The sequence below is a fragment of the Myotis nattereri genome, assembly GCF_964212035.1.
Source record: "Myotis nattereri genome assembly, chromosome: 9".
In the NCBI taxonomy this organism is placed as follows: Eukaryota; Metazoa; Chordata; class Mammalia; order Chiroptera; family Vespertilionidae; genus Myotis; species Myotis nattereri.
The window spans coordinates 17427168-17450156 of NC_138084.1; the positions used below are offsets into that span (position 1 = coordinate 17427168).

At 42.5% G+C, this 22989-nt stretch overlaps 1 protein-coding gene across 1 annotated transcript in view; it reads right to left on the reverse strand.

Moving 5' to 3' along the window:
- CELF1 (CUGBP Elav-like family member 1) overlaps positions 1 to 22989 on the reverse strand; it is a 33646-nt gene that overhangs the window by 3638 nt on the left and 7019 nt on the right. The window contains exons 2-13 of the mRNA XM_081099702.1: positions 18362 to 18549; positions 16329 to 16411; positions 15926 to 15974; positions 12928 to 13062; positions 11902 to 11981; positions 11391 to 11552; positions 8924 to 8999; positions 7345 to 7473; positions 6900 to 7010; positions 4999 to 5184; positions 3222 to 3365; positions 2554 to 2718 (exon numbers count right to left, since the gene is read on the reverse strand). Of these exons, the coding sequence (XP_080955828.1) occupies positions 2591 to 2718; positions 3222 to 3365; positions 4999 to 5184; positions 6900 to 7010; positions 7345 to 7473; positions 8924 to 8999; positions 11391 to 11552; positions 11902 to 11981; positions 12928 to 13062; positions 15926 to 15974; positions 16329 to 16411; positions 18362 to 18549 (1471 nt within the window). The 3' untranslated portion in view covers positions 2554 to 2590. The remainder of the gene's footprint in view (positions 1 to 2553; positions 2719 to 3221; positions 3366 to 4998; positions 5185 to 6899; positions 7011 to 7344; positions 7474 to 8923; positions 9000 to 11390; positions 11553 to 11901; positions 11982 to 12927; positions 13063 to 15925; positions 15975 to 16328; positions 16412 to 18361; positions 18550 to 22989) is intronic.

The following is a 22989-nucleotide window of genomic DNA, read 5'->3' on the forward strand; positions in this document are numbered from 1 at the left end:
AAAACTGTGCTCGAGGGCAGCGCTGCTGCGCTAACTCACTGGGCAGGAGAGAAGAGAACGGACAGAAGTGCCCAGTCTCACCCGCTGGCCTCCGCAGCAGCCCAGGACTCTGCTGGGGCAAAGGCTCCTTTTAGAAAAGAACACCCACAGCAGGTCAGGAACCTCAGGGTGCGCTATCAAAGGCAGGCTGATCACACCTTTGCCTTCATGTCGTTTGGAAAGGGGTTTCTGACGGTCTCAAGAGTCCAGGACAAATCTGTGGGCAATAATGGTGAAATGGGGGAGGAGGGAGAGAGGGGAAAAAGTGGGAATGGAGTGGACCTTCTGGGACTTGGAAAACCCCACGATGGCCAAGGAGGAAGACAGAACAGAAGGTTAGTGATCACAGCACCACAGCACCCTGGAGAGCACAGCTCCCTCCTCCGCCAATTCACAGCATTAATTCCTTCCCCCTCTGGCAGATTAGCTGGGCTGCAAACAGGCTACAGAAAGTCAGTAGTTTCAATCATACACAGCACCCTGTGTGTATAACAATCACATTCTGGATTCTACAAAATCCTGGCCTTTTCCAGAGATATAATTTAGGTAATAAATATTCTCCACCCCGGAGCTGTATAAAACTTCTATAAAAATAGAAACAACATTCTTAATTCCGGCCGGTTGGGATTCAGAACAGCGCCTCCCCAACCTAGCATTTTTTTTTTCTTTTTTCTTTTTTCATTTTTATTTTTTGCATTTATTTAAAAAATCCCATCATGACCCTGGAAGCCTTTGGAACAGTTTTATCCTTGAAACACAGGACACATTTCACCCAGTGCGCAGAATTCAAGTTTACGTGGTTCAGCTTAAGAAGTGTGTTCACGTTTCTTAGAGGACAACAGACCCAAGTTATCATTATGAGAAGGGAACAGCTGTCCCAGCTTCAGTGGGATAACCAAATATCTGTACAACAGCAAGATGGTCAATCCCTGTCTGTGACCCAAATGGACAGCATGACAAGGAGAGAGTCCCCACCCAACTTATTAGCAAACCAACCCTTTGATCTCATCTCTGCTGCTAGGGGTCAGGACTGATGTTGGTGAAATTTAAGATCCCAGGGACCCAGTCACTGGCCTGGAATAAAAGTCATATCCTAACAGGGCTGCCTGGGCCCAAGTGCACTTCCCAACAGCATGTCCTTCCTGGCTCTCCACCCCCAGCATTTCTTGGAGCAGAGGCAGAGCCCAGAGGCTGGGGAGATCACAGGCAAGAGCTGGAGTAAGGCCGTGGGAGGCAGCAGGGAGCTAACTATAAGCACGTGGACAGAAATGAACATGATAATACTGAGGTAAATAAACACTAAGTCCATATGGAGGCTGTAAACGTCCTGTTGTCTCCTCTGTCCCCAAGAGAAGAAGACAGGGCTGGAGTGGTTAGAAGAAGGGACTGCCTTGATGAAAATACTACATCTGGGACACCTCAACCAAGGAGGCAAGCATGCGTTTCTTAGTCCTTTTAAGTACCAAGTGCTGGCGGGCCTCTGGCAAATGAAGTACTCTGGTTCGAAGGGACCTTCTGATGCAGGTGCACCAAGAAGCAGGCTCCTCTGCCCCAACTAGATGGCTTTTGATGATTCTGCTCAGGAGAAGTGCCCCCTCAGCCAGGTACTGTAAGCCCCTCTTGGTTCTGCCCTCATGATAAAACGGTGGCTTGGGATGAAAGGACACTCCTTGCTGTGGTCAACTACAAAGCAGGAAACCAGTGTGCCTCCCTAGACACTCTGTAAGAAATGGGCCCTGGTCTAATGACCTGTTGAAATAAACTAAAACTGACCTGAGCGGCTGCTTCTTTCTAACAGCCCCCAAACTGGCAAGGCCAGCCCAACACCAATGGCTGGCTGGAACAGCTGGTAATGGGTGGGGTCTCCCTGCTTTTTGCATACGTCAGGCTAATTTAACGGGTGTTTTATTTCCAGAAATTGTTAGCCCCTTCTTGGGCAAGAGGGGCAGAAACCCTGGACAAAATCTCAGTGCTTCCATAGAAGCAGCTACAGGAGAGTTCCCGCTGACACCTGCAGGGCAGTGGACATCAAGTCCCGCTCTCTCCTCAAAGCCAACCCCACCAGTTCCACCCTCCCATGCCCAGCTCTTGGATGGCAGCTCTCATTTCATCCACTCTCAAACTCAGGGAGATTCTGGGGGTCAGTTTTTGGTTTCACTCAGTCCTCTCTCAGGGTAGTTCTGGACAAGTTCTGATCTTCTTTAATGTTTCTCCATTCCCTTTCCTCCCCCAGGGTGGTTTGATGTTGGTCCTTCTCAACATATACTGGTTACAAACACAGCAAACTTTAAATAAAGAAAAAAGAAACTCAGAATATGGCACCTAAACTCCAAAATAAAACACTGGAAACCAAAGCACAAACTCGTCCTCTGTACGAAGCGAACTCCCACAGAAGGCAGTAGCCGAGTCTTCAGGGCAAGCTGTGCCTGCGAGAGTGGCAGGGATCAGGGTCCAGGGCTGTCAACACACAGCCTTAGGGCTTCGAATCATTAAGGGTGCTCCTCCCCAACTTACCAGAAGACCCTCACTCCAGTCCCAGAGGGGAGCACGCTCAGTAGGGCTTGCTGTCATTCTTCGAACGTTTGAGCTGCACTTTAAGCCGCTTCATGCCAATCTGAAAGCCGTTCATGGACTGGATGGCAGCTTGAGCAGAAACAGGATTGTCGTAACTTACAAAACCTGTGTGTCCAAGCAGAAACCTAGGTGAGGGACATAACCAGGCAAAGACATTCTCAGTCCTCCTTATGCAAGAGCGGTACCTTATGAGCTTAGCCTCAAATCCCAATTTTCTTCAGCAGGAAAAAGAATTCTGAAAATTATATTACATAAACTTAAATTAGGTTCCTAAACAGTACCACTTTGACAACGACATAGTACTTTTAAGTATTTTGGTCAAGCCATTTTCCATACATTGCTTTATCTTATCCTCTGGAGAGACAGTGTGGGCAGAAATCATTGAGCCCATTACAGAAAGGGGGGCGGGGGGGGCACACAGGCTCCAAAAGAGGTCACGTAATCTGCTGAAGGCTGAGTTAAACAATAACCTAAACTCCATCCCAGGTTTCCGCTATCAGCCCCTTCCCTTTCTTTTTCAGTGGTAAAAATACTTATCAGCCCCCAACACACACACACACACACACACACACACACACACACACACACCAGAAGAGAAACCAACATACCAAAACACTTGCTCAGGTTTGTCTGCTTATCTATAAAAACCTTGGCAGACACAACATTCCCAAAGGGCATAAACATCTGCAGCAGGTCCTGATCTCCAAATTCCTGGGGCAGGTGGTAGATGAACAGGTTGGCTCCCTCTGGACCTTCAAGACATCCATTGATTAAAAAGATATCAGTGTGAAGCATGCTTATCCTCCCTCCCCCACCCATTAAAACTATCCAAACACCAACAAACAGATTCATTCATTCATTTGGAGAACTAAACAGATTCTCCAAATACTAAGCGGGGAACTGAAGGGCATTCACTGAAACAGGTCCCTTCCCTCATGTTTAGCTATGCTCTGTGTCTTACTGAGGGATGTGAGAATTTGACCTTGTAGGAGGAAGGTGTGCTGAGACAATAAAATAGGCAGACTTGCGTGTGGAGCATAAAACCAGAGACTAGATGCTTGTAGAAAAATACAGAAGAGGAGGAAAAAAATTATAAACTCAACAGGTTTCAAAATTGTGCCTAGAAACTGCAGTGATGGCAAATACATTGAGGCAGCAAGTGGGGGGCAGGAAATGACTACAAAGGGACATGAGGAAATTTCTGGGGGTAACAGAATGTTCTACTGTGATGGTAGTTACATGACTGTATGCATTCATCAAAGCTCATAGAGCTATCTTACAAAAAAGGTGAATTTTACCTTATGTCACTTGTGCCTCAGTAAAAAGAAATTACTTTTTAAACTATGATTAACACTGAGCTCAAAAATAGAATATGCTTTCCTCTTCCAACTACTCAACGATTTTCTAACCAAAAAAGAGTTTCATTACAACCACAGTGCAGCCAATTCTCTAGCCACCCTGGCCTCCCTGATGTTGTCAAACACATTAAAGAACCTCGCTGCCTCAGGGCCTTTGCACTTGCTGTTCCTCTGTCCCCATTACTGAGAACTTCTCTGAACATTCCATATAAAATGCTGTGTTCCCGGCACTCCCCATCCCCTTTCCCATCCATCATTTTTCAGAGCATCATTTGGAATACCCTGTGTTCTTACTGGTTTATTGTCTGCATAGTTCCACCAGTTCCCCTACTATCACATTCTAGGGCACATAAGTGCCTGATTCAGAGCTCGAACCTGGTAAACAGGAGTCCCAGGAGAGGATGCTGCTATGGCAAGAGAGAATACTTATCTTTTCCCCATATTAGTGCTTCAACCTTGCCAGGTCCTGCTTATAATACAAATACAAGCAGAGAGGTGTCAGCAGGGCTTTCTGGTCATATAAACCACCTTCAGGCTCCTTACTGCCTAGAAAGCCTCTCCTGAACTTAATACCATCAGAACACATACTTCCCACATGCATCAACACATGGGCCCTAACAGCGTTCAGTCTGTCCTCACTTAGGAAAGCACAGATCAGAAAGTGAGGAAAACACCAAATGCTAAAGCTAAAAGGAACACCTACCCAGCAGATACCGTTTGACAGATTTATAACCCACAGGGAAGGCTTCCTAATTGCCAAATGTGTCAGACACAGTAAGGTCGGTGTATTTCTTCATCTAAAATGGCAGCCCCAACCCAGAAGGGTGCACAGAGGCTCTGATCTGAGCCACATCCAGAAAACACTCCAAAAGCAGGTCACACTTTGGAGTTTCTCAGTCCATCTTCGACACCGTCAAAGAAAAGGGGTGGTCGGACCACTGGAAGGACTCTGAGCCTTCGCCTGCCGTTCAGTTCTGGTGCAGATGGAGAAGCCACCCCGCCCAACCCAACCACCCTTTGCACTCACCTTCCTTCTGGCTTCCAGCAGCACCAATACTCTGCTGTGTCAACAGATTCTGGTTGTACAGAGTGGGGAGCGCCGCGGCGGCATACTGCTGGATCCCCGAGTAGGCCTGCGTGAGGGCCTCCATGGTGCTCCCAGTGCCATTGGAAAGGCCACTGCTGCCCAGGCCACCATTTAAAGCAGCCATTCCTTGGTTGGGGGAGAGAACAGAATTAACAGTATTGGAAAGACTCAACTAATGCCAAAGAAAAATTCCAAAGTCCTCCCTTTCACCTTGCTCCTAGTTTCACCCTGAGGCGGAATATCCATGAGTGGTCAGACTTCAGGACACTCACCAGAGCTCATTGCTAATGGGGACATTAAAAAATGCCACACCCAGATGTGGCACCTTTTACACATGACTTGCCCCATTTTCTCTAGCTTTCCTGCCACTTTCTCACACAGAGCTGGAACCTGGCAAACAGAAGTCCCAGGATTGGGGACAAAAGGGGGCACGTGTGCTCTATGAAAAGATGTAGGTAACTCTATCATTAGCAATAGCAGTAACATTATGGAGTACTAGAGGCCTGGTGCATGGGATTCGTGCGCTGGTGGGGGCATGGCCTGTGGGGATCAGCCCGTTGTGGGAGGGCTGCTCATCCCGGTCAGCTGAGCGGCTGTGGACCCGCCCTCTGAGCCGCTGCTCCCTGGTCCGGCATCTTCCATGGAGTTGGAGCACTCGCCTCCCCATGAGACCCGGTCGGGGCCGGGCCCAGGCCCAGGCCCAGGCCCAATAGCACTGAGAGGCGGCAGAGTAGGCCTCAGTCCCGCAGCAGTGGCGGTGCTCTGTGGCCTGCGGGCATCTGGAGGAGGCGGCAGGGAGTGAGGAGGAGGAGGAGCCTGGGGCGAGAAAGCCATGATTGCAGCCCGGGCTCCTACCCATCAGCCCGGGGTTCGCAGCGGGAGCAACCGCTCATTCCGGTCAGCCAAGAGGCGCTCCCACTGTGGTAGCGCACTGACCACCAGGAGGCAGCTCCTGCATTGAGCGTCTGTCCCCTGGTGGTCAGTGTGCATCATAGTGACTGGTCGACTGGTTGTTCCGCCGTTCGTTCGCTGGGCTTTTATTACATAGGATATTCTACATGCCAGACTCTGTACTGAGCAATGTGCTCACACTTTACCTGTGTTCTCATCTGACTTCTTAATAACCCTCAAAGTATCCTATCCCCATGTCATAGATAAGAAAATGACCTTGAAGCCTGGCTGGTATGGTTCAGTGGTTGAGCATCAACCCATGCACCAAGAGGTTTCCTGGGCACATGCCCAGGTTGTGGGCTCAATCCCCAGTATGGGGTGTGCAGGAGGCAGCCAATCAATGATGTTTCTCTCTCTCTCTCTGCCTCCACCCCCTCTCTAAAATCAATAAACATATTTAAAAAAAAGAAAAAAAAGAAAATGACTTTGGAAAGGTGGTCAAAAATTATAGCTGGTTAGTGGTAGAGGTGGGATATAACTCATGATTATTATTTTTTAAAAGATTTTGAGAGAGTTGACCTAGCTGGTTTGGCTCAATGGACAGAGTGCTGGCTTGTGGACTCAAGGGTCCTGGGTCGATTCTGGTCGGGGGCACATGCCTGGGTTGTGGGCTCGATCCTCACATAGATGTGAGCAATACATTGATCAGCTGCCTCCTGCATGCCCATTACGAGGGATTAAGCCCACAACCCTGACAGAGGATCGAACCAGCAACCTTTTGGTGCACAGATGATGCCCAACTAACTGAGCCACCCCAGCCAGGGCAACTCATAATTATTTTTTGGTTCACTGGGCTACTCAATCATTCTAACAGTACCCTTACCAGGGTTGTTTATAATGTGCTACCTGCACAAAGGAAGGCCTGATGACATCCATGGGCTGCCTCTCACCTGCCAACGAGCTGACATTGAGGCCTGCTGTTGCTCCAGCTAATGTCTGCAAGGCTCCAAGGGAGGCGATGGGGTTGACAGAGTTGCTACTGCTGGAGCTCGGTGAAGACCCTGCGACAAGAAATCCACGACTTAATCTGAAGCCAACACTTGCCTTCTGAGCAGGAACCAAAGCCCAAGAATGGTACTACTTCAGTATTCTCTTAGAAAAAAGTTTTCAGTTACTAATTTTGATAACTGTTCCTGCTGGACATAAAAACAAATGATTACAAGAAATTAAAAATTATCAGATGTGTTTCAAGTTAGAAGATGGCATTTGAAAATTTGTTGTTCATCATCTGTCCCCTTTGGAAATGGGTATTTACTGCTCTCAGAATGACGTACCCCTCTCTTAGGATTCTGCCCAAGGCACACAAGGGCCCACTGGCCCCTGCTACATGCTTACCTGAACTGGTGAGTACGCTGAGGGGACTGCTGGATGTAGTGAGAGCGTTGGTACCACTCGGTGTGCTCTGAGCAGCACTAGCGGCAGCAGCTAGGGCAGCCAAATTCTGTAACTGCATTGCATTTAACCCTGCAACATCCAAAGCAAGAGATCAGTGAGCAGGTAAGAGTGCCTCCTTATCCGATCCTGGAACAATAGCTCACACCAGTGGAAGGCTAGTTCCAAAGAGGAAATATTCTACATAAGCCTTAAAAGCAACGTTACAGGGTTCCAAAAAGATTCAGATATCCCTCAACTCATTAAGAAACTTGATACCATTTCCTCAGAGAAGAGGTATCTAATCCAATAGCAAGTGAGTATACCCCAAGTGAGTATCACTAGTAACAAAAGGATGGGCAATCAGGAATCCAGGAAAGGGGGTTGGTCAGTGGTCTACTATGTGCTCAGGTGTCCAAGAGGACAACAATGCCCACACCTGTGGCATCGAATGGGCCTGCATCTGAGCCCCTCACTCAGACGTCACAGGGGATGTGCTCTTTGAAATGGAGGTGAACAAACAGAAAATGTAGCAGAGACCCAGAAAGGAAGGAACAACAGGGGAGAATACATGTGAGAACAGCAAGAGGACAAAGAATAAAAAAACCACAACACCACCACTTGAATAGCAGATTAATCATCAGAAGAGAGAAAAAAACACTGAGGGGAAAACTTCCAAGTAGAACCTGGGCAACAATGAAAAGGAGAAGAAACTTGGACTGCACTGACAATGTGTTGCAAACCATTTAGATGATGGAAAGGCAGAGGGGTGGAGGGAAGAATTAATGAGAATAAAAACAACACAGATTTACAATTTAGCAACTTTCTCAGTCCTTGGGACAAAGTGAACCACTATCAAAATTTTTCATATGATTAATGCAGTTCACCTAAGACCACCCCAATTTCAAATGCACTTGCCTAGCCTTATCCCACAGACAAAGGGGAGGGGCAGCTCCTGTCCCCCACCCCCACTAAGCATTCTGATGGAACCTGCCTCGGGTTTGTCTATGGAGCTCTATTTTGTTATAAACTCCGGTATTTGTCAATTAAGTTTTCCATGCACATTAACCGCAACAAAAGGTAATTCACCTATGAAACATGTATAAGACACAGAGGTAAACTAACTGCCTGGATTCTAGCAACTTCAGGGTAAGCTATTTGAATGAAAGTATTTCTTAGGCTTTTCTTCAGTCATTGGAAAAGTCACTTTATTGTGGAAATAAAGGGTTCCTGCAACTTTCTCCTGATTAAAATGGCCTCAGGTAGTCTGCTGGTGTTAACAGCTCTTTTCTATCTTCTTCCTCAACAGACACTTGAAAGGAGTGGGGAGCAGTAGACAACTCCAGAACCACCTGGCATAAATGACTAAGAGAGTCACCTTCTAGAGACAAGGCAGTTGAATCCTGTGACGTTCACTTTAGGTCAGGTTTACGTGAGTGGAAAATGGTTTTTTTCTGCACAAACGGTGCAAACTCTCAGACTGCTGTTAGCTGGGTCTGATGGCCTGGCTGCTGCTGCTCCTCCACAGCAGTGAGACACTTACCTCCCATTGGATGGAGGCTGCTCAGGGTGTTGAGGTTCCCAGAGGAGGCAGTCTGCTGAAGGAGCTGCAAATAAAGCTAGACATTACACCAAAAAACAGAACAAGAGTGAGAGTGAGGGCTGGTTCTGCATCTGGGATAACTCTACAGCACAGCAAAGCGAGAGTGCAGAGGCCCCCAGAGAGAAGAATGTTGAAGACAAGAACCCAAGCCAACACAACAGAAACATAAGGCTTATGACAGCACAATACGATACAACACAGATAAAGCCCTGGCCCAGAAGACAGTAATGCTCATTGAGTTCTGAGCCAAGCTCAAGTGCTTGGGCGACAGAATGCAGCACAGCAGAGAACAGAAGTAGAGCAGGGAACTAAGCTCAACTCAAGCAGCTCTGTAATCGACTGCGGCGAGTGTCTGTGGGGGATGCCTAACATTTCTATTTCTATCTGGATACCCAATTTCTATTTCAAACCACTACTTTAAATATAAAATCTCACTATTTCAGGGTATTTCTTAGTGTCACACTTTATCAGCCACAACAGACCCATGTCTAGATCAACCTCTCTCATGCTACACATCCATCGAGCCCAGTTATCCACTCCCCTCCAAATTGGTCTTTACTGTTGCAGATGACTGAATGACTGATGAAGCAGTCTTTATCAGTTCAGTGTACATACTCTTTCAATGGATGTCCATAATAAATGTAACAAGAGGACCTGTCCATGAGCTTATGGATCTCCATGACCTTGATCTTCTTTTGTATCAGAGTAAACTATAATCTTCATCTAATCAACCTGCTGAAAACATTTGCTCCATTCAAATGCAATCACTGTTCCATTATGAACAATTGGTATTCTTGTTTCTAGATCCTTTATTCAACCTGTTGTCCATTCCCACAAGCATCTGATTTGGTTTCTCTATCATGGATCTCTTTAATCCATGGGTCTCAGGAGATCTACAAACCTCCAGAAACAGAATGAGGGGGAAAAAACCCCCAAAACCACATACACATGATTTGTATCATGCTCTCAAAGGGGTCCACAATACCACAAAAATTAAAAACCACCACTCTGATTCAAACAGAGATCAGGTTCAATCCACATATTCCAGAAAAAAACTCAATGAATGATGATGCACTATCACTTACACAGCCCATTAGCACCCATGCCTTCATTTTTGTCTTCTTAAATCCTTGGGAAATGTGTTCAGTCCCAGCTGGTACACTGTGCATACTGTATTTGTCCCCTTTATTTCTTCCCTAAATGAGAATAGCTCCTAGGGAGGGGATCACACCTAAATTAAAGAGACCATACTTCTCACCATAAACCACCATGTACTTGCTGGATGTGGCAACGAGAACAGGATGGGGACTGCTCCCTGAAAAAAAGGCTCTAAAACTCTCTAAGAAGTTAAAGTGTATCATGGAGATCATTTTCAAAGAATTATCATTTTGGCAGAAGACTAAAATTTCTCTGAATTTTCTAAACTTTTAAGCAATGTTCTGGCACTAAGAAACAATTTGATCTATTGAAATAGAACAACCATCTTCACTTTTGGACTTCAGAAAAACTGGGATTTCTTCTAACATATTAGAAGTATGAAGACAGGAAGCAGCAAATTAGTCAAAATTCAGTACTGGGGGCAGAAATCATCGTCTTTGCTGTTTCCATAGAGAATAATCTTTGAAAGGATGAGGAATGGATTACTTATTATCCTATGTGTATATTTTTTGACTACCCATACACATCTAGGGGTCTCACCATTTATTTTCCTTCATTGGTAGCTTTACAGATGACCTTTTCATTCTGATTTACCGATGGCACAGTTTTAATTATGTTGTCTTGTCTGCATTCCTTTAAAGGTTTAAACAGTGCAAATCTCCTGTAATATTGCAGACCTAGTAAATCTTAATAATGAAGTGGAGCCTGCCCCTCTTTTGGATTATATAACTTAAACTCAACAAGAGATCAAATTAAAAGAAATCTATTTACAACACAGCAAACTCAAATATACGAACATTATTTCATAATGTCCATGCCTGATCTCTCAATCAGCAGAAAGAAACATTTATCCTACTCTTCAGGGAGAATCAACAAGGTATTTAATGATGCCTTCTACATCCGACAGAAAGAGATATAGAAAAAGATATTTTATAATTAAGATTCCCTCAGGAATCTTATTCCCTAGGGGGGTAGGGATATAAGTTGTTTCCACAAAAATTTTTTATCAGAAAATTATGGTTTCACTTTAACTCAACATATAACCAAAACCCTCAAGATATAACCAAAGATGTGTGACCAGAGAGATAGAGAAAATAACATGACTTAAAGAACACTTCATTGCCTGAATTTTTACATAAAATTTCAATGTGCTAAAGCTGTGAATGCCATTGAGTCTGTTTGCTGGGGATAGCAGAAGAAACAGCTGGGAGCTTGCATAGTCTGCAGAAAGCAAACCACAAAGACTCACTGCTAAATACTGGGGTCCAAGAGTATTGAGACCAGCAAGGTTTCCCCACACAGATGCTGCGCTGATTTGCTGCATCTGCTGCTGGAGCTGCTGGGCCATTCTCTTCTGCTCTTTGTCCTTCTGTGTATCAGCAAATTTTACCACCATGGGGGATGAGCAACCCTATGAAAACACCAAAACCAAAGGGTCAAATTCCTCCTCCTGGATGAAGGAAAAATCCTCCTTTCTAGTGACACACAGGCTGCATTCTAATTTCATTCACTGCCAAATGACTCTCTTCCTAATACATGCAAAAGACAATTTAAAAGGGCAACTAGTTCCAATATATTAATTTTAACTTTCATTTAATAACATCCAATCTGTTAAAGAAATAATCAGTTTTTAACTTTTAAGATGTTTGGCCTGCTTAACTTTTAGAACCACCATATGTTGTACATGACACTGGGCTTTGAAGGCCCAAAGTCCTAGCACTCTCAGGCTAAGGAATTCCCCCTTGCATTCATCTCCCTACCTCCATCGTCTGTGCTTGGTGCATTGCCTTGATAGCTGTCTGTGCCATGGCTCTTGTTGTAAAAGTCACAAATGCACAACCTGGTAAAAGAAGGGTCAATAACTCATGCATTCGCTTACTTACTTATAGATATTAACTGAGCACTTAACTATGAGCAAGTACCATGCTAGCGATACATATAGACATGGTTCCTGCCTTCAGAGTTTCATGAAGAGAGAACTATGTTACACCAGAGTGGTAAGTGCTATAATGAAAACCTAGGGAAGCAGAAATAAGAAACAAAGTGCTTAAAAGATAAAGGAGGATTCATAGCATCAAGTTCCTCCTGCGAAGAAAGTGTTTCCATTTTAACATCAAGAACCTCTCCCAGCATAAAAAGAGAGAATTTTAATACATGACACTGAAGAACAGAATATAAACTCCTTATGGATGTTGGGAGAATACAAAAGGGATCAAATTAAGGAAGAGTTGTGACAGGACCTACACATACAACTTCAAGCCCAACTTCTCCATCATGACAGAGCCATATTGGCTAGGGATTACTGGTTTCCACTGTTCATATTAAAAAAACAACTCCAAATTCAAAATAAGCATCTTTTAAAATTTTATATATACAGAGAGAGAAACATCAATTTATTGTTCCACTTATGTATGCATTAATTGGCTGATTCTTGTATGTACCCCAACTGGGGATCAAACCTGCAATCTTGACATATCAGGACAATACTCTTACCAAGTGAGCTACACAGGCCAGGGGCAAGATATTTTACATATATATATATATATATATATTTTATTAATGATTTCAGAGAGGGAGAGAGAGACAGAAACATCAATGATGACAGAGAATCACTGATTGGCTGCCTTCTGGACGCCCCCTAATGGGGATCGAGCCCGCAACCCAGGCATGTGCCCTTGACTGGAATTGAACCTGGGACCCTCCAGTCCGTAGGCCAACTTTCTATCCATTGAGCTAAACCAGCCAAGGACAAGATGAGTATCTTTAAAGTTAAAAAATGTACCCACCTCGGCTCAGTCCATCAGGTCCCCGCAATATCCGACATTCTTCAATCTGTCCAAATGAAGAGAACATGACTCGGATGTCATTTTCAGTGCACTTCTTGGAAATCATACCAATAAACAGCTTCCTGTCTTCCACTGCTAAGAGAATAAAACACAGAAGGCTTGAACATTATTACTACAAGAGATAATAGAGCAGACTCTGGAGTCAAGACCACCTGGGTTTGAAACCTGGCTCTGGTGCATTTATACCATATTTCACAGATTATAAGATGTACCTTTCCCCCCCCATAAGTTAGCACCTCCTCTTATAAACGATGGTATCTTAAAAATATAATTGAAAGCACTCAGATGAAAATAAATAGCTTTATGAGCTTGTGAAAGTTACTTAACCATTCTGTGCCTGTTTCCTCATCTGACTGGTAGGGAAATGGGGTTTACCCCAAAGGTAGCTGTAGGTATGAAAAGCACAGCACTTAGGTTGTTGCCTAGCACTCAGTAATATTTGCTCTTACTAGCAATATTACTATGCTAAAGAATGAGTTTGCACGTTTAATTAATATGGTAAGAGAAACAGGACACACCTTACAGAGAGTCTAACTTCATCCACTTTCCTTTTCTGACTATCCTCTTGAGGACTAAGTTCTCCTTCCTAATTTGTTCATTTTCCCTCTTCACTTCTACCCATAAGAAATTATATTGACCAAAGATATTCCAGTTCACTATAAAAAGTTCTTGTAATGTTTCCCTATCAACTCTATTTATCTGAGTTATCTGCCATACTTATTTTAAAGAAAAAAAATAGACAATTTAGATGACATTAGAGCAATGAACCACTATCTTATACAATACACCAAAAATTAACTGAAATGGCCCTGGCTGGTTTGGCTCAGTGGATAGAGCGTTGGCCTGTGGACTGAAGGGTCCCGGTTTCGATTCCAGTCAAGGGCACAAGCCTGGTTGCAGCCTCAATCCCTAGTGTGGAGCATGCAGGAGGCAGCCGATCAATGATTCTCTCTCATCACTGATGTTTCTAGCTCTCTCTCCTTCTCCCTTCCTCTCTGAAATCAATAAAAATATATATATTTTATTTTACTTATTTATTTATTTTTTTAAATATATTTTATTGATTTTTTACAGAGAGGAAGGGAGAGAGATAGAGAGTTAGAAGCATTGATGAGAGAGAAACATCGATCAGCGGCCTCCTGCACATCTACTGGGGATATGCCCGCAACCCAGGTACATGGCCTTGACCGGAATCGAACCTGGGACCTTTCAGTCCGCAGGCCAACGCTCTATCCACTGAGCCAAACCGGTTTTGGCAAAATATATATTTTTTAAAATTAACTATAATGGATTAGACTTGAATATAAGACTTGGAAACATAAAACTCCTGGAAGAAAACCATACTTGGTAAGTTCCTTGACATCAGTTTTGGCAATGACTTTTTTTGATCTGACTCCAAAAGTAAAGGCAACAGAAGCGAAATAAAAAAGTGGGACTACAAACTAAAAAGCTTCTGCACAGCAAGAAAAATCAACTAAATGAAAAAGCGACCTATAAAATGGGAGAAAATATCTGCAAATCATATATCTGATAAGGGGCTACTATTCAAAAAATATAAAGAACTTATACAACTCAAAGGCAAAAAAAGAGGGAAAAAAACCAGTTGATTAAAAAATGGGCAGAGGATCTGAATAGACATTTCCCAAAAAAAGACATACATATGAACAACAGACACATAAAAAGATGGTCAACATTACTAATCATCAGGAAAATGCAAGTCAAAACCACAGTGAGGTATCACTTCACACCTATTAGAATGGCTATTATCAAAAAGCCAAGAAAGGGTCCTGACTGGCATGGCTAAATGGTTAGAGTGTGGTTCTGCAAACCGGAGGGCCACGGATTCAAGGGCATGTACCTGGATTGCAGGTTTGATCCCCAGCTCTGGTAGGGATGTGTGTGAGGCAACCAATAGATGTGTGTCTCTCTCACATCGATGTCCCCCACCCCCTTCCTTCCCTTACACTCAAAAAAAAAAGAAAAAAAAAAAAAAGAAAATCAATGGGAAAAATATCCTGCGGTGAGGATTAACAAAAACAAAAAACAAACAAAGCCAAGAAAGGAACAAATGTTGGCAAGAATTTGGAGAAAAAAGAATCCTTGTGCACTGTTGGTGGGAATGTAAATTAGTGCAACCGTTACAGAAAACAGTATGGCAGCTCCTCAAAAAATTAAAACTAGAACTACCACATGATCCAGCAATTCCACTTCTGGGAATTTATCTGACAAAAATGAAACCATTAACAAAAAAATACATGGATACCTATATCCATTACAGCACTATTTACGACAGTTGAAATACGGAAACAACCAAAGTGTACAGTGATAATTGAATAAAGAAAATGTGTGTGCGCAGCACACGCATAAACACACAGAGAAGTAGGATTCAGTCATAAAAAGGAATAACATCTTGCCATTTGTGACAACATGGATGGAACTTGGGGGCGTTATGCTAAGTGAAATAAGTCAAACAGGAAAAGACAAATACCAGTATGACCTCTCTTCTATCTTAAAAAAAGAAAACAAACCCCAAACTCATACAGAAAACAGGCTGATGGTTGACAGTGAAGGGGCCCAAAAGGTACAAACTTCCAGTTATAAAATAAGTAAGTCATGAGGATGTAAGCTGCAGCATGGAGACTGCAGTTAATACTATACTGCATATATGAAAGTTGCTAAGAGAGTAGATCTTAAAAGTTCTCATCACAAGAAAAAATTTTTGTAATCAAGTATGGTGACAGATTTTAACTAGCCTTATTGTGGTGATCATTTCACAATATTTATCAAAACATTAGGCTGTACACCTGAAATTAACATAATGCTGTATGTCACTTCTATCTCAAAAAGGAATTACTTAGAGCACAATGCAATCCAGATGCCATGAGAACAGCAGACTAGGAAAAAACTTGATAAGGGGAGGGCCTACGTGCTTGCTTACCATTGCTTTTCTCACTGTCGGCAGGTTTCATTTGTATAGGATGATGCATCTGAAAAGAAGAACATGTGAATATTATCGCTGTACACACTGAAGCAGAAATATAAATGAGGACTCTAAAGAAATAACAAAACTAGAGCCTGTAAGAGTTCTCTTGAACTCACATCTGCTTCATGACCTTTGCCCCACAAAATATCAGAATATATAGAACTCTGAATTAAGAAGTAAAAATTCTCTTGGCTGAGGAAGAACTACTTTCAGCCTATCATCTTTAAAAGTTCCCTTTACATCCATTCCTGTGAAAGTCACCCTTCCCCAAAAATGGTTTTCAATGTGTATCTGATACAAATAAGTACATGCCATGTGTCAAAACCACCACAGTTCCACGTAGTAGGAGCTTTCTTACCCCTGGGAGGACCTTCATATTGTGAAGAGCATTCTGTGCTTCTAATGCAGCTTTGCGGGTGTAAAACGTAACAAAACAGCACCCTGCAATAAAGACCATTTCACAAATCAAACCAGTCTTTTGAAAGTAGAGAATTCCTAGAGCATTCAGTACTCCCTGGACATACATGGTTGGGGCAAAAGTAGGTTTACAGTTGTGAGTATGCAAAACAGAGTTTATTCTTGCATCGCTAGTATTTATTGAATTATTTCCCAAACAACTGTAAATCTACTTTTGCTCCACCCTGTATTAGAATTTAAAAAGAAAGGGTAAGGTTTATTAAAATTAGTGAGAGAGAAAATCTAGCAGAGAAAAAAACAACAACAAAAAACCCCCACATTTTTCCTATGCATTTTCTTTATTGTTATAGTCTCTTAGTTCTATTAAAATTCTTCTTTAGCTGCTCCTATCACTTCTCTGGGAAAGATGACTTCCCTTACAAAGGTCACAGTACCAAGCCATTCAACCCACCCTATTTGGAGCATCAGGTAGTGTGCTGGGCAAGAGGACTCAACTACAAACAAGACAAAGAGGGGCCTTAAACACTTGTGGCTCTTCCTCTATCAGAAGCTCTTCATCTTTCAAAAACTTTCTCTTTTAGAATAAACCACTCCTTACATTGTAGCCAATTTCTATCATATGCCTCAAACATAATTATCATTTTAAATTATAAAATGATTTAAAAGCAAGAACCTCTTAGTATCTTTTTTGAGGGACTCTTAGTTCTCATCAAATATAATTATGTTTCTAGCAGCACATGGTGCTGAGATCTGTAAATTTTGTGCTTTGTATCTTTGTTGGGGATAGGAGGGAGGAGGTATATTTTGTAAATCTTGGGTCCATAGTCCAAGAGACACGATACAGATGTCTTTAAAAATCACTCTGCAATTAAGATTTAAATTACTGCACATTATATTGCCAGTCATTTTCAGAAACTACAAGACTTTAGAGAAAGAGGGGAAGCAGGCGGGGGAGTGGCGGGGAGAAGACCATACCAATTTGTTGTTCCACTTATTTATGCATTCATTGGTTGATTCTTGTATGTGCCGTGAACTAGGATCAAACCTGCAACCTTGGCATACTGGGATGACACTCTAACCACCTGAGCTACCCAGCCAGAGCTGAAACTACAATACTTTATATTTTTGGTTAAGAATGCCAAAAATAAAAATTAATCTCTCTGCTTCTAGATCCTGTTATTAAACTGGTTTTCAAACATGACAATCATACTTGTTGATATTTGCACTGTAGAACAGCTTTCACAGAAAATTATTCCGAGTTGGTCACTTGGAAATATAAGAGTATGTCTGTGTGTGTAGTGGCAAAGGTTATGCTTTATCGACCATCAGCCCTGTGAAACTTCCACTCTGCTGGATATATCTGGAAGCAATTCAACCTTTCTTCTCCTGTTCATTTTATAAGCTATAGCAAATAGGTTACCTACAAAAAAGGCTCTCCTAGTTGCTAAGTCAGCCTGCAAGGCTTTTATATACAATAACAGAAATCCATGGGTACAGGGACTGTCTTTTTCTTTCCATGGCCTACCCCTCCCATTAGAATTAGCTTACCATAGCCAAAACACTAAAGAAAACCTTATGTGATCGGTTTACTAAATGGACTACCCAAGATCCAAATTACAAATCAACCTCATTAAGTCACTTTAATTTTTTATTTTTAAGTCATTAAATTGATTTTGGCCTGGAATATATCTATAATAATAAAAGCATAATATGCTAATTAGATTGGATGTCCTGCAGGACGAAGCTGGGGCTGCAAGGGAGGCCCAGGTCCCAGGTGCCTGCTGGTGGCCAGAGGGAAGCCGATGCCGGCAGCCAGAGGGAAGGCCTACTCTTGCACAAATTTTGTGCATCGGGCCTCTAATAGGGTCTATAAAAGAACATATTTCCCCCCCCACCCCATATGACCATAGGAACATTCTGACAATGAGACAGTAGGCACATGACAAAAAATTGCACATAAAACCAAATCTTCACCTTTGCTCTGAGGAGGGTTTTGGCTCCTATCTCTTAGAACGTTGATTTCATAGACAGCACCATACTGTTCAAAGAGTTCCCTCAAGTCCTTCTCAGACCAGGTCCTCGGAACCTGGCCCACAAACATCTTGATAGCATCAAGATCCGGTTGGTCTGGGTGGTCCAGGGTGCCGTTCATTTTCTTTGAGCTGCATTAGATAAAATAAAACTACTATTATGCATTCATGTTGCTCTCTAAAGGGAGTTTTGTTTCCTTTAAAGACTTCAACTACTTCCTGGGAAAGTGGGGGTTGGGGGAATCTACTTCCTTTCATGACATCCATTCAATTTACCAAAGTTCCCAGGTCCTCCCTCACCATGGTCACCCCTCCCATTAGATTTAGATCCCAAACTAAAGTCGCCATTTTGATTAGGACATCCTAGTCCAGTGCTGGCAAACCTTTTAAGCTCGGCATGTCAGCATTTTGAAAAACCCTAACTTAACTCTGGTGCCGTGTCACGTACAGAAATTTTTTGATATTTGCAACCATAGTAAAACAAAGACTTATAGCCGAAACCGGTTTGGCTCAGTGGATAGAGCGTTGGCCTGCGGACTGAGGGGTCCCAGGTTCGATTCCGGTCAAGGGCATGTACCAGGGTTGCGGGCACATCCCCAGTAGGAGATGTGCAGGAGGCAGCTGAATGATGTTTCTCTCCCATCGATGTTTCTAACTCTCTATCTCTCTCCCTTCCTCTCTGTAAAAAAATCAATATATTTAAAAAAAAAAAAAACAAAGACTTATATTTTTGATATTTATTTTATATATTTAAATGCCATTTAACAAAGAAAAATCAACCAAAAAAAAATGAGTTCGTGTGTCACCTCTGACACGCGTGTCATAGGTTTGCCATCACTGTCCTAGGTTTTAATTAAGAAATTGAGTGTCACTTATTCCTTATCTAGCATGAGAATTCTCAGAAGAACTTAAAAGGCAGAGTTTCTAAAGCAAATTTTAATAATTTTAACAAAGGTTTTTTTTAAATGTCCATAAAATAAACAAAGGACTATTAACTATAAGATTCAGGACTCTCAATAGTACAATGATAGTTTAAAAGTTTTGTTTCAGTAGACATTAGAACAGAAGCACTTGATTTCCAAGGCCTAAGCTACGGACTGACTAGAATGTTGGTCTTTGAATGTGTATCATGTGCTTAATTCTGGTGCTCTTGAGATAGCCACCCCCCCCCCCCCCGCCCCAAAACAAAGGTTTGCCTCTTAAACTCTAACAAATGATTGTTATCTATAATAATAAAAGGGTAATATGCTAATTAGATCGGACTTCCTTCCGGATGAAGCCGGGGCTGTGAGGGAAGCCTGGGTCCCTAGTGCCAGAGGGAAGCTAGTGCTGGCAGCTGGGGAAAGGAAAGCCTATTCTTGCACAAATTTCGTCCATTGGGCCTCTAGTATATAATAAAAGACTAATATGCAAATTGCCCCTGGACAGGGAGTTTGGCCAGGGGGCGGAGCTGAACAGCCAACTGCCTGAGCCCCCCCCACAGACCTGCACCCAGCTTCTAGTTGTTATACAAACATAAACAATGATGTCATCATTCTAGGTTTTTATTGTTTCTAAGTTATCCAATTTAATGCTACTTTTCCAAGACTTTACCAGTTAGTTCCCTTACCAACTGCAACCATTCCAACAAATTCCTCCAATCTTCTCACCAAACTTGTAATGCTCATACTTTAATACCTTCATTGCTACCCCTGCAATTGCCAAGAACCTCAGGAGATTCTTACACTACAAATATTTCTACCATTCAAAATAAATCAAAGACCCTCCCTACCATTGTTTTAAGATCTACATCAGTAACAACTTAAACTCCAAAGAGCCATCATAATGAACTTTTATGCTAGTGTTGGCTGTTTAATCCAAAACCATATCACCATATTCAAATTTGCCATGTTTTAATATCTAACCCTAAATAAATAGTTTTCATTAAAGGAAACATGTTTTTACACTATCTTTTTTTAAAATTCTTTATTGTTTAAAGTATTACATGTCTCCTTTTTCCCCCACTGACCTCTGCCCAGCCCTTCCCACCCACCAGCACATGCCCTTGCCCCTCTATTGTCTGTGTCCATGTGTTATGCTTACATGCATGCATACAAGTCCTCTGGTTGCTCTTACCCTCCCTATCCCCCTCCCCCTCGCCTTCCCTGAGGTTGGATGGTCTGTTCGACACTTCCATGTCTCTGGATCTATTTTTGTTCATCAGTTTATGTTGTTCATTATATTCCACAAATGAGAGAGATCGTGTGATATTTATCTTTCCCCAACTGGCTTATTTCGCTTAGCATAATGCTCTCCAGGTCCATCCATGCTGTTGCAAATGGTAAGAGTTCCTTCTTTTTTACAGCAGCATAGAATTCCATTGTCTAGATATACTACAGTTTTTTAAAAAATATTTTATTGATTTTTTACAGAGAGGAAGGGAGAGGGATAGAGTTAGAAACATCAATGAGAAACATCGACCAGCTGCCTCCTGCACACCCCCCACTGGGGATGCGCCCGCAACCAAGGCACATGCCCCTGACCGGAACTGAATCTGGGACTCCCCCAGCCCGAAGGCCGACGCTCCATCCACTGAGCCAAACCAGCCAGGGCAGTACTACAGTTTTTAAATCCATTCATCTGCTGAAGAGCACTTAGGCTGTTTACAAATCTTAGCTTTGTGAACTGTGCTGCTATGAACATAGGGGTGTATATATCCTTTCTGATTTCTTGGGATATATTCCACTGCTATCTTCTGAATAGTATTTGAAGATCATTGAGAATGATGAATCTATAAAAGCAGCTCAACCACTGTCTTTTAATTCCTAAATCTCTTGTAACTGAACACCCACCAGGGCTAGTCTCACATCACCTTTACAGAACCTAGCATTAACATATATTTTTATTGATTTCAAAGAGGAAGGGAGAGGGAGAAAGAGAAACACCAATGATGAGAGAAGCACTGATTGGCTGCCTCCTGCATGATCCCCCTCCCCGCCATGAGCCCGCAACCCAAGCATGTGCCCTAACTGGGAATGGAACACTGACCTCCACTGAGCCACCCTGGCCAGGCTAAACAAACTCTTGTCACTATGTCTGTAGAGGGTACCCATTCTCTAGCTCTTAGTCTAGAGCTCCTTGAATGCAGAAACAATTTTATTTCTTATTCATCCTTGTAGCCACACTTGGTATAGTGCCTGGTTCAAAGTAAGCACATACTCAATGTGGGATGGGAGAAATTTCTTGTTCTCAACAATTTCCCTATTTAAGCAACTAACCCTCATAAAAATAAATGTTGTGCATAAAGAGGACTCACAAATTAAAGAGCAGCTATTATCTCTTATGATTACTTGATTGTCACAGGATCAATCTACCTGTAGTAGAGGGTTAAGGGAGCAAAATATGAGATAATGGCCAAAACCGGTTTGGCTCAGTGGATAGAGCATCGGCCTGCGGACTGAAAGGTCCCGGGTTCGATTCCGGTCAAGGGCATGTACCTGGGTTGCGGGCACATCCCCAATAGGAGATGTGCAAGAGGCAGCTGATCGATGTTTCTCTCTCATCGATGTTTCTAACTCTCTATCCCTCTCCCTTCCTCTCTGTAAAAATCAATAAAATATATATAAAAAATAAAAATAGAAAAACAAAATAAAAAATAGATTATGACTAGTGAAACAATGAGTGTCACTCCCTATAAACTGCTGCCAACAACTTTAGTGACCAATTATAATATTTTATCAAAATGTTGCTAATCTTTCATCATAGTTCTATTCTAGGGAGGGTTAACATAGAAAACCAATGGTGCTCAGAATGTCCTGATAAGGAAGCTGACAGCTACTTAAGAAAAGAGGCAGGGTTTTGCCCTAGCTGTTTTGGCTCAGTGGATAGAGCATCAGCCTGTGGACTGAAGGGTCCCAGGTTCAATTCCAGTCAAGGGCACATGCCTGGGATTGCCGGCTCGATACCTGGTATGGGGCGTGCAGGAGGCGACTGATCAATGATTCACTTTCATCATTGGTATTTCTGTCTCTCTCTCCCTTCCTCTCTGAAATCAATGAAAATATTGTTTTTAAAAAAGAGGCAGGGTTTTAATAACTTGTATTACATTATAAGAAAATGCTTTCAGCTTATCCCTTCCATCTATATTTGTGTGCCATTTCTAAACTTTCTACATCATTATTTAGTGCAAAAGCATATACACAGTCAACAAATGTGGATTGTGGTTTATCCAAAAGTTTAGTGAAAACTCAAAATTCCAGACAAATGATCTTCCTTTCTCTTTATTCTCTCAATCCTTCTCCATGTCTTCATTCTACCTACTCCATTAACATCCCCACGACAATACCAATTCATTAGAAGAATCCACAGAGTTGTGCTGCTCTAAGTATCTAAAGACCTCCTAGGGACAATCTTCAAACTTAACTCTTTAGAAACTTTTACAGCAACTGGATCAAGTAATTTTGTAAATGTTCAATCCAATAAAATAAAAAGACACACAAAATGCAAATTTACACCTTATTCTGTTTTCTACTCAGTTGTTTTTACTGTATTTTACAAGTTGGAAAAGGCACAGGACACAGTCCTTCACCATCA